Source organism: Diabrotica virgifera, chromosome 10 (genome assembly GCF_917563875.1).
Source record: "Diabrotica virgifera virgifera chromosome 10, PGI_DIABVI_V3a".
Lineage (NCBI taxonomy): Eukaryota > Metazoa > Arthropoda > Insecta > Coleoptera > Chrysomelidae > Diabrotica > Diabrotica virgifera.
The window spans coordinates 147,091,869-147,104,647 of record NC_065452.1 but is presented as its reverse complement, the minus strand read 5'-3'; the positions used below and the strand labels follow the sequence as shown (position 1 = coordinate 147,104,647).

At 32.5% G+C, this 12,779-nt stretch overlaps 1 protein-coding gene across 1 annotated transcript in view; it reads right to left on the bottom strand.

The window, feature by feature from the left end:
• Nucleotides 1-2,888: 2,888 nt before the first annotated feature.
• Nucleotides 2,889-12,779, bottom strand: part of LOC126893402 (leucine-rich repeats and immunoglobulin-like domains protein 2) — an 81,701-nt gene continuing 71,810 nt past the window's right edge. The window contains exon 10 of the mRNA XM_050663541.1: nucleotides 2,889-4,794. Within this exon, the coding sequence (XP_050519498.1) occupies nucleotides 4,358-4,794 (437 nt within the window). The 3' untranslated portion in view covers nucleotides 2,889-4,357. The remainder of the gene's footprint in view (nucleotides 4,795-12,779) is intronic.

The following is a 12,779-nucleotide window of genomic DNA, read 5'->3' as shown; positions in this document are numbered from 1 at the left end:
AAAACTGCCATCCTTGACACTTATTTGTTAATAATTAAAATTCTCGTCCGAACTGTGACGGGCATTTTTGTATTTATAATGTATTAGGTATACAATGCCCCAAAAACCCATTTGCAATCTGGCTGCTCAAGAGTCCCGACAAAAACCTTATTTCTCTGGACTATTATTGTCGTTTTAACTTCATTAACCACTGAAGCAAAACATGGCGCATTAATGTTTTCAGTATATGTTTTGAAGGGAGAAATATTATCAATCACAAGCGTTTTTGAATTTCATGCAAACGAGGATTTATATAAATCCTTTAGAATTTGTATATGGCACATGTTTATTGTATTTAATAACATTAAACTTTGCAAGACGTCTTTGGTTTACGTAAGGTGAGCTTTTCGATTTCGCACCTCCACTCAAATAGTGTCACAACTAAAAAAAAATAAAAACAGTTTTATTGCACCAACAGTTTAATAAAACTACAAAATCTTATCTCAAAAAGTGTTACGTTTATAGTTCAAGTAGTTGTAGTTAGATGACACTAGAGTCATTATACAATTATCCAAAATCAACGGTGCGCCAAACATAAACAGTGTCACATATGCAAGGCATTTGTCCATTTAAGATGTGTATAAAGCGTCGTTTGTCGAGTTATGATGGTATATGTGATTAATTTATTCAAAACAATCTCCGTATGTGCTCAAGAAAAGCGACACATTTATCACTTATTTATCTTTCTTTTTGCCGTTTTTTTTGTTTAATGTTGTTACTTGTATTTAAAGTTACATCATTAAAAAGTATAACACTCTTAACCAGATAATATTATATTATGTACTGCAAGAGCCACTTTCGATAAATAATATTTCGTAAATTTTTCGTTATTTATCCGTATAGTGTCACAATTAAAAAAAATTAATATTTTTAACAGGATTCTTCTTCATCATCTTTTATATAGGCAGTACTGCCTGTTTTACTTCAACGGTGCCTTTCATTCTGCCCGTAAGTTGTCATTCCATCTTTTCCTTGGGCGTCCTATACTTCTCCTGCCTAACGGTGACTTGTCCCTTGATATTCTTACTATCCTTGATTCAGACATCCTGCTTATGTGCTCATTCCACTCTTCTTTTCTGTTCTTTACCCAGGTATGTATACTGTCTACCCCACATATGCGTCTGATTTCCTCACTTCTTACCCTATCCTGTAGTCCTTTTCCAGCAATCCTTCTTAAGATCTTCATTTCGTTGGTTTCCAGATGTCTTCGTGTTTTGCACTGGTCTTGATCTGGTCTTGTTTCGGCCGTGTAATTCATAACTGGCCTAATAACTGACTTATATATTCGGGCCTTTGTTTCCAATCTTAGGTGTTTGTTTTTCCAAATTGTGTCGTTTAGGCATCCGGCCGTTCTACTGGCTTTAATTATTTGGTCTTTTACCTCTTCTTCGATATTGTTGTCGGCTGATAGATTAATTCCCAGATATTTGAAAGTCATTACTTGTTGTATAATTTGATTGTCTAACTCCAATTTGCATCTTATTGGTTCTTTGGCAATTACTAAGCTTTTTGTTTTTTGGCCTGATATTTTCATATTCATTTCTTTTGCGTTAATGTTGAACTCGTGCAATAATCTTTGTAGGTCGTCTTCGCACTCTGCTACTAACACGGTGTCATCAGCGTAACAGAGTATTTTTATCTCTCTATTGCCCATTTTGTACCCTCTTTTTTCTTCACTTGTTTTATTATTGCATCCAATATTATGTTAAACAGTAGAGGGCTTAGTGAATCTCCTTGCCTGATTCCTGTGTTTGTTTCTATGGGTTGTTATTATGCCATTGACTTTCATTTCTATTTTATTTCTTACATATATGTTTTCTATCAGTTTTATGATATCCAGTGGTAAATTTTTCTCATATAGTAGGTGTATCACATCTTTTAATTAGATTCTATCAAACGCTTTCTCTAGGTCTATGAAACAGAAAAAGGCTGGTTTGTTATATTCTAATGATTTCTCCGCTATTTGCCTTATTACAAAAACTGCATCGTTACATGATCTTCCACTTCTAAATCCTTGTTGTTCATCCGATATATTTATGCACGCCATTATTTTCTCCATAAGTATTTTTGTTGTGAGTTTCAGTATAGTGCTCAGTAAATTTATGACTCTATAGTTACTGGGGTCTGCCCTATCACCTTTCTTAAATAACGCTATCATTTGAGTGGTTTTCCATTCTTCTGGAATTTTTCCTGCATTTATTATTTTACTTATAAGGATATTCAGTCCTCCGTATTTTAAAAGTTCATTAGCTATTCCATCTTTCCCACGAGCTTTTCGATTTTTCATCTTTTTCAAGGCGTTCTTTATATCTTCCTCTTTAATTTCTGTTTTCTCATCCGATTCTAATCCTGGTGTTTCTAGTTCTTTGTGATTAGCTGTTTGAGGTTTTTTAGGTAAGTTGTCCATGTATTTGTATCAATATGTTTTACTTCTATCAATTCCCTCATCTCTGCTCTTTGACCTCTTATCATTTTCCACATTTCCTTTTGCATCCCATAAAAGTCGTGCTCCATCTCTTTTGAAAATGCTTCCCAATGTTCTGTTTTCTTCCTTCTTACTATTGAGTTTAATTCATTTCGTACTCTTTTATATTCTTCATATGTTTGTCTCGTTCTTTTGGACTTGTATTCTAGGTAGATTTTCTTTTTTTCTTGGCATTTTATTTTTATTTCTTCACAGAACCATGGTGTTCTCCTCTTCTTTCGTATATGTTTACTATCTTACGTTCTCCAAGTGCTTCCGTTGATGCCATTTTGATATTATCTCTGACCTTCCTCCAACTTTCTTTTATGTCTTCATCCGGTGTAATGTAGTTTTCATTCAGTACTTTTTGCAGTCTTCTCTGGTATAGATCTCGTGTTGACAAGTCTCGTAGCTGTTCTACCTTTATTCTTGTCTCACATTCAACAGGGTCTTCTTTCCTGTTTCTTTGTAGCTCTATTCTGATTTTTCCAAGTACTTATTAGCAGGCTTAAGGGGCTATCCTAGTGTAAAAGTACGAAATTCATATACTTTTTTGGGAATTTCTAAAATAAAAAGTACTGTACGAATTATTTTGAAAATTTGCATGAGCATTTACTATAAAAGGAAGTACATGTAAAACAATTTCCATAAAGAAATATTGAAAATTAAACGGTTTATGCGCCATCTACTGGCACCGTCAAAATGAAAACATAGCTGCACTGCTGCAGAGATTGCGACTAATACAGATCCTGAAACATAAAATTTCAAAGTTATTATTTAAATATGAGTTATTTTCTATACCATCAACTACGGGTTTTTTGATCGGATGAATGATGTCAATTTGGTGGTTTTTGAAACTGAAAATGTTTTAGCTAGTTTTAAAAAACATTTTCGACACTTCGTCATTTTTCCAAATTTTAATATTTTTCAAAAATCCTAGTTGATGGTATAGGAAGTAACTTATATTTCGATAATCACTTTGAAATTTTATTTTTCAGATTCTCTATTAGTCCCAATCAATGCAGCAGTGGACCTATGTTTTTATTTTCATGGTGCCTGTAGATGGCGCATAAATTGTTTAATTTTCAACATTTTTTTATGAAAATTGTTTTAGATATACTTCTTTTTATGATAAATGCTCATGCAAATTTTCAAAATAATTGGTATACTACTTTTTATTTTAGAAATTCCCAAAAAAGTATATGAATTTCGTACTTTTACATTAGGATAGCCCCTTAATACACTATTTTGTATAGCTTTAAAAATCTTTGTAACTGAATAAAATAGTTATTATACTAATTTTAATAGTTTTTGAATTAAACTCGGAACAGTTCTAGCACACATTTTATACGTCGTTTTCTCGATACTTTGTTTTTTCGACTTATGACACTGTTTGAGCTGAGATGCGATTTGTCTTTTCCGCCTACGATTTGGCTAAATAAACAAGGTTCACAGATCCAGTTCGTGATGAGGTGGTTTATTCATTTTTCTTCAAGAAAATCCTCAAAAAAGAAACTTAATTTGATACTGTTGCCCTCATTTCTTGTCTTTTTTTTTTTTAAATTCGCTCTAAGTAATAAGAAATACCAGATGATTCCATATAAGTTTGGTTATGTGTAAAGCAAACCATAAGCAGAATCATTCAGAAGAAATATTAGATAACCTGTGGGAAAGAACATAACCGAACACAAAAATTGGTAAACCAACTAGTAGATAAATAAAATATTTAATACAATATCTAACTTAAACAACTTATGAAACTATATTCCGCTATAAACTAAGTAAAGGCGGGTTGATATTAATACTTTTATCATAATTGTACGTTCAAATACTGGCCCAAGTATTAGTATTACCTTAACTATCTAAAGCCTTTTCAGGCGGACTGGATTCTACAATTGAAATCCTGTTATGGTTCGTAGGGTAGTGCAGTAATGGCGCTTGCGAGTTATTCGCTTCTGAGCTAGTGTTGGCAGCATCAGGGTTGTTAGTAACAAAGGTAAGCTCTTCTTGAGCTAAATTGTCGTTACTACGTTTAGCAGAATCCCCCGTACCGCTGTCTTTACACGAAGATTGGTCCGAAATGTTATCTGAACTTCGTTGCAGTTGCAGTTGATGCATGTGAGTGCTATCATTTAATTCAGGAAGTTCCTCCATTTCTGTCTGGATGACCGGGTTTGTAATTTTGCGTCTCGTTTGGTAGATAATTACTACCCAGATTATAGATGTCAAAACTGCGCAACAGACTACTGAAATTACTATAATTCCCATTAGGTTGCTTGTATCGGTGTTGTCTAAAACGAATACAATAAAATTAGACGTCAATAAAATGGTATTTATGTATGTACACTGTGGGCCGAAATAAAGGAGTACATTTTTTGGACGAAAATAACTTTTTTGTTTTCTGGGCGATTTAATTTATTTTTGCAGGGCTAATAGCCTAACATGTCCTCAACATGACTGCAAATTTGGAAGCACAAATAACTTACAGGGTCGGACTTATAAAAAAATTTATGTAACGGTGCATTTGAGCTCGTTGCAAATAAAAACTATCGTAGCTAAAATTGAACTGATACGCTCCTTTGGTAGGTTAACTATTCAGAACACTTTAGTAAAAAGGAAATTTTTCAAAATTACCGGATTCGCAAAATATTATTTTTTTATTTAAATAATCAGAACACGCTCCATAAAATTGTAAAAAATCCCGAATTTGTAAAATATCATTTTTTACTTAAATTAGGAAATCTTATTCGAATACTTTTCTAATATGTTCACCAGAACGAAACCTTCTTAACACTTAATTACATCTTGTTGTTACTTACTTTCCATCGTTTTTGTCTCATATTAGCAGTAGGGAATTTTTGTTAAATGTCTTAAGAATTTCTGAAACGCTCAAATATGTCAATTTTACTTAGTAAGCCATGACTGCTTATGTTGCCATGGAATTTGTTTGACATTTATAGTTAAATAAGTAAATTGGCCAGTTCATAATGCAACTTTTAAGCAAAGAGGACGGAATAATAATTAAATATTACCGTGAAAAATATAATTATGGTGCAAGAAGAATTTTAAATGCATTTCCTGAGAAAAATGGGCATATTGGAACCATAGGAAAGTTCTTAAGACATTTAAGGGAAACCCACGGCTCTATTGAACATAAAAGTGGAAGAGGAAGGAAGCGAACCTCATAAAGTGAAGAAAATATTGTTAGAGTAAGGGTTGTTTTAGGAAATATGCAACCTGGCCAATCTGTTGGAACAAGGAAAATCGCAAAAGAAACTAGGATTTCCCGCACATTAATTAGAAGAATCATTAAAGAAGAAAGTATTTAAAAAAGTTTACTGTCAAAGACTTACTGCCAATATACGAGAAAAGCGACTGGAAAGATGTAATTTGCTACTAAGAAGATTCCGCTCTCGTGAAGACATTAGAAAAATATGGTTTTCAGATGAAAAAATGTTTTATTTACGGCCTTGTAAAAATACCCAAAATAATAAGTACAATATAATAAGTACAAGTTCTGAAGTACAATTTAAGAAAGAAATTCGACTAGAGCATCTTTTAATGGAAAAAAGTCATTTCTCAAAAGGTGTAATGGTCTCTGTTGCAGTATCCATGTTGGGAAAATCTCGTTTGATTTTTGTTGATACCGGGGTAAAACTTAATTCAGAAACATATCAAGAACAAATCTTGCAGCACCTATTACCTGAAATTGAAGAAGTATGTGATGGTTACACTTTCCAGCCGGATGGTGCTCCTTCACACACTTCCCACAATACAAGGATATTCTTGAATGACAATTGCCCGGATTATATTGAGCCAGAGATGTGGCCACCTAACAGCCCAGAATTAAATCCGGTTGACTATTCAATTTGGGTAATTTTCGAACAAAATTTGTATGACGGGTAACAATTTGAAACCATCGAACAGCTCAAAGAAAGAATGCAGTTTGTTTGGAACAATTTTGAACAGGGTGTAATAAATGGAGCTATCAAATGGTGGATACATTCATAATAATATTAAGACATAAATGTGGACACATAAATATTATTTTAGTCTAAGTTTTAAAATTATTAAACTGTTTTCATAAAATGTTATATTTTCCTAATTTAATAAAAAAATGATAATTTGCTAATTCAAAAATTTTGAAAAATTTCCTTTTTACTGAAGAGAGTTCTGGATAATTAACCTACCAAAAGAGTATATCAGTTCAATTTTAGCTAAGACAGTTTTCATTTGCAACGAGCTCAAATGCGCCGTTACATAATTTTTTTTATAAGTCCGACCCTGTACGTTATTTTTGCTTACAAATTTGCAGTCATGTTGAGGACATGTTAGGCTAATAGCTCTGCAAAAAGAAATTAAATCGCCCAGAAAACAAAAAAGTTATTTTCAACTAAAAAATGTACTCCTTTATCTCGGCCCACAGTGTATAAAAATTAGATTAGTTTTTTCGGACACTCATATAATTATTGTTTACAATTTATGGAACGCCTCGATTATGTCGGAAACGGCTTGCACGATTTTTACAGATTTTAGTGAGTAAGGGTCTTGTGCTCACTAACCATACATACTCTAGACCAGGGGGGTCGGCAACCTGCGGCTCGCGAGCCGCATGCGGCTCTTTGGATGTGCAGCTGTGGCTCTTTAGTTCCACACGCAAATATTATTTATTTTACCAAAAAAAACATTTAAAATTAAATAAAAATTCCATTTTTATTCAGTTGCAATGCGAAGGCAAAACAATCTTATTTTTCAATTAGAATACGGAGCGCAGTCCAGCCCTCTGAATCGACGATTTTCGACTCTTGTTAAAGTCTCATTGGAGAGAACGTACGCCTGCTACTCCAAACTCCAATTGACCAACACCGAGAGTTTATCCCCCACACCGCAACTGACGTGAATGGACTAGGTGACTAGCGTCATCTGGCAATTGAAAGATGAAGTAGTTTTCAATCCTAATAGCAATATTAATAATATTTAAAAATATTAAAATATTACTAAAAGATTTTTAAATTGAAAACTTATTGGTTTATTTCCTTGGTAACACCTCCATGGCTTCTAAAATTTGCAAACCAGATGGACGCTGAAGCGAAGAAGATAAGAGGGAATTCAAAAAACTTACAATTCACGACCCCGTCTGTTCGGCTGGTAAATTCCAACAGAAAATGGACCTAGTTACTCAAAGAAGTAACGACCAATATAAAAATAAAATAAAAATTCCATTTTTATTCAGTTGCAATGCGAAGAATGTCGAATGTGGAAGTAACTAGAAGGATAGGAAATCAACCGGAAATAATACTAACTATCAAAAGACGAAAACTTGAGTACTTGGGACATGTGATGAGAGGGCAAAAATACGCATTATTACAACTTATTATGCAAGGCAAAATCCGAGGAAAGCGAAATGTGGGAAGACGAAGAACATCCTGGCTTAAGAACTTACGGGAATGGTTCGAATGCAGTAGTGCAGAGATATTTAGAGCGGCAGTCAACAGGGTCCGCATTGCCATGATGATTTCCAACCTTCGATAGAAGATGGAACTTAAAGAAGAAGAATGCGAAGGCAAAACAATCTTATTTTTCAATTAGAATACCGAGCGCAGTCCAGCCCTCTGAATCGACGATTTTCGACTCTTGTTGGAGTCTCATCGGAGAGAACGTAGGCCTGCTACTCCATACTCCAATTGACCAACACCGAGAGTTTATCCCCCACACCGCAACTGACGTGAATGGACTAGGTGACTAGCGTCATCTTTCAATTGACAGATGAAGTAGTTTTCAATATATTATTGTTTTCAATTTTATCAATCAAAAGCAAAATAAAAATTAAATTAAATTTTTTTAAATAACGCGGGCACATAAATTTGATACACCCTGTATATTGAGCTATAAATATTTATTAGAATGTAGTTTGGATGTAAGTAGATTTCTCTTTTAATGAGCTTTCCGATGAACCATTAAATGACTTTTGTGAATAATTAAAGTGAAAATAACGATGTATTTAGATTTAAAATGGAAAAAGATTGTTTAGGGTATAGGTATTTGATAATATTCGAAATTGATAATTTAAAAGAAAGTTGGAATTTCAATATCTTTGTTTCAACACGAGTATATGTTGTAGAGTTTCTCCGAAAGTAATTAGGATTGTCGGAATAATTTTGAAAATGACTGTTTTGTTTGTCGAATGGAAAAGTCGAGGTTTCTGATGTTTGGCAATGTGGAAGGGGAAAAGTAGTTAGAATGATTGAGAGAGTTGGAAAAAGAAATTATTATGTTTTTGGCATCGATGAGGAGCGGTTCGACGTGTTAAGTGGATAGATAGTTAGCAGATACCAGTGGCTGTTTGATAGTGGAGAATAGTGTTGAAAAGTGGAACGAGAGACAGATCAAATTGAGACGAAATACCTCTTTGATTCTGTATTATTGTGAGAAGGAGAGCAGAGAATTTTTGGAGTTTTGTTTGAATCGAGTACGTGTCAAAAGAGACCCGGCTTGTTGGAGAAGTGGTGCTGGTATGCTGATAGTTTTGAAGCTGGACAACGGAGAGGGCTTTGAGGAGTAGCCTTTAACATAGTCAACGAGAGAGAGCTGTTTGGGTCACGAGAAGACGTCAGAGTGAGTGAAGCAAAAGGTCAGTCAATTTATGTGAAAGAGATTTTATGTTCGGAAACTAAATTTTTTGAGTAAAAAGCATATGAATTAAAATTCCAATATTTCAAAAAGTAAATAGTAATTATAGGTAATCTTGCGAATACATAAATTTGTTTTGTTTAGTTTGTTTTACCAAAGTCATCGGGAACAAACCGATAAATTGTTTTTTTTTAACTATAAAAAATTTAAATGGTAAAAATTTCATTCGGACATCTGTGTCCACAGGTTTTTAGATTCGATAGATTTCAGAGTATTGATTTTGATAAATAAAGGACAATTCTGTATTTTTATTTTAATATTTTGCTTTATTTCTTTTCCCTATTTTATCCCGATTAGGATCAACTCAGAGATACTGAACCCACGAGAGAAGATAAGTATAACGTGAGATAATTTGGTTTTTTTTTTATAGTATAAAAAGGCACCCTGAGATTTTTTATTCAATTTTTATGTATGATTTGCGACAATTAAATAATTAATCAAATAAATAATAATTAATATAAAATTAATAAGAAGCAGATCATAACAATATATATGTTTTGTTCCCCGATCATTATTTTTTTCTATTATATTTCGTAGTATGCTTATGTTATCAACTGTTTGTCTTTTGGCTCTGAATGCTGTTTGTCTTCAAGTTTTTCTTCTATCTCTGTTCTTACTCTTCTTTCTATTATTCCCGTATAGAGCTTGAACACTACTGATGAGAGGCATATATCTCTATAGTTTCCACAGTTGGAATCTTCTCCTTTCTTGCGAATTGGGATCAGTAAGTTTTCTTCCCACTCTCTCGGCATTTTGTTTGTTCTCCACGCTTCTCTCATTATTTCCAGCAACCACTTCTTTCCTTCTTTCCCTATCCATTTTATCATTTCGGGATCAATTTTGTCTGCTCCGCTCGCTTTTCCTATTTTTATTCTACTTATCGCTTCTTCCAATTCTTCTGTACTTATTTCTTCCATTTGGTTTTCGTCCGCTGCTGTCTGTTCTATGGTTCCCTCTGTCTTTATTTCTTCACTTTTCTCGCCCATATATTTCTCTTCATAATATTCTCTCCACACCTCTAGTATCTCTGTTGTATTTGTCTTTAGTTTGTTGTGTTTGTTTTTTTACTCCTCTGAGTTCTTTTCTTTTCTTTCCTCTTAAGACTCCTTACTTTATTCCAGAAGCATCTGTTGTTGTCTCTGTAATTTTGGTTTAGTGATTCACCGAACTTCTTCCAACTTTTTTTCCCTTTCTTATTAGTTCTTTCACTATGTTTCTGTATTTTTCGTGTTCTTTTTTATCTTGTTCCTCTCTTGTGCTATTGTATTTTTTCCATGTCTTTTTCTTTTTCCTCACCTTTTCCTGTATATCTGCATTCCACCATTCCGTCTTTTTCTTTAATTTTCCGACTATTAGATTCTAATATTAACAGATCTGAATATTAACACATCCAAAGAAGCTCTAAAATAGGTGGTAAAAAGAGAAAAGTAAGGCCTAGGGCCGGATGGAGATTTAATGTATCTACAATAAACCTCTATAGTCCAGAGCGCATCCGTTTTGAGATGGATATTGAGAGGTGATTCATATTTTTTTGCAGAAATGGCTTGGAAATAACTCATACAATAATAATTGAGTTATCCTCCCACTCAAAAAGGTCCGGAACATTGTTTAAATAATCAAAATGTCAAAAAATGAAGAAAAAATTCGATTTTCTTCTTCGTTTTTTGATTATAACTTTAAAAGTATTCATTTCCTAGAAAAGTTGTACTAAACTAAAATAGCAATAATTGCGAAAAAAACATAAAAAAGAACAAGTATTTGCACTTTACTTTTTTCAACCATTTATGCGAGACTTAGGACCTTCATATTTCATCCAGAAAAACATGATATAATAAAACAATACTGTAAATTTCATTAAGATCGATTCAATAGATTTTACAAAAAAAGTTTTGCAATCCAACTTTCGCAAGAAATATCCAATTTTTCAAAATTTTACAAAACTGAAACTAAAGCAGATAACAAGTTGATTTTTTTTTACATATAGAAGAACACTGTACCTTTCATTTGCAATTTGCAAAATTAAAATCGGTTAATTAGCACGGCGTCAGAAATTTTTTAAATAAACATTAATTTTTGGTGCTACGCGTAGGACAGCGGATACGTTTGCCCTGATTGGGCATTCCAATAAGCTGTCAAAAATTATCTAATATTGCGGCTTTGGACAAACAAATGTGTTGTTGTTAATAATTGCTAGGTTGGTGTTTTAGTTTTTATTGTTTTGAGAACAGAGACAAAAGTAAGTCTATACGTGTAGTGACTTTTTAAATAGTTTTTAAAAGCAACAGGTACTAAGTGTAAATATTTTAGTACTGTAATGAAAAATTATATATTCTATTTGAAAAATGTAAAATGTTCGATTTACACAATTTGATTTCCTACAAAATGTCTACCAATCTTTATCTAATATATTAATTTCTTACTCTATATTATGTTGTATTTTAATATTTTAATTCCACAAAAATCAAACTAATTTGATTAATTCAGATAATAAGCAAATATTAAGACCAACTGTCAAAAACTTTAAAACGTTCAGTTCGCATGTCTAATTGGGTACATTTTAACGTGCTTGACAACCTAATATACACGAGTTCGATCCCCAATGCAAATAACCCAACTTTTTTTTAAAGAAGCGTCTTTTAAATACCTTTCTAATGAGCTTTTATAAATTTAATTTGATTGCGTAGTTTAAAAGATATTTTATTTGTTTGTAAGCAAAAAAAGTAATGTTTACTTAAAAAATTCCTGACGCCGTGCTAATTAACCGATTTTAATTTTGCAAATTGGAAATAAAAGGTACAGTGTTCTTACAGGGTGATTGATTAGTGTGAGGAAGCTCAGTAGATCTGTTGTAGTAAAAATTACAAAAAAAAGTTACTGACAAAAATTGTAGGCAGCTTTAAACTACACATTTTAAAATTAGTTACAATCTTACAGGGTGTTCCGTAAGATGGTGGCAGACCAAACTTATGTTTTTTTAAATGGAACACCCTGTATTTTATTTTAAATTTGAAATCTGCTTCACTTCCACATCACAACAATGTAAAGTTTTATTATGTTATACCGGGTACTTAAAAAGTTATAGCCAATATTACCTGAAAATCGTATTAAGTTTAACTCCCTGTATAATTTAAAAGGAGTATAGGAACATTGATCTATTGCAACCATAGTTTTTTAATAATTGTTAAAAATTATAAAACATATTCGTTAAATCAAATACAGGGTAAGTCAAAATGCAAGTACATTATTTTCTTGGTAATTTTAAATAGAACACCCTGTATTTTATATCACTATCGAAAAGTACTAATATCGTACTTCAAATTTTATGAAGTACTCCCTATACCTAAAGTTATCAGTTTTCTAGATATTTTTATTTTTCCATCGAAGTATTAATTTGGTAGGTAATTTTAGCGTTTACCAATAATTATTGTGAGTTGGGCCATGATTGATTTGTCAGAAACTGACAGTTTTGACATTATTGTTTATTATCAGTAACGAAATAACGACACAGAAAAGAAAACAATTTATTTTAAATAAAATTTATATAAAATAACCGACGGAAAATTAAAAAAAAAAAATAACAACACAA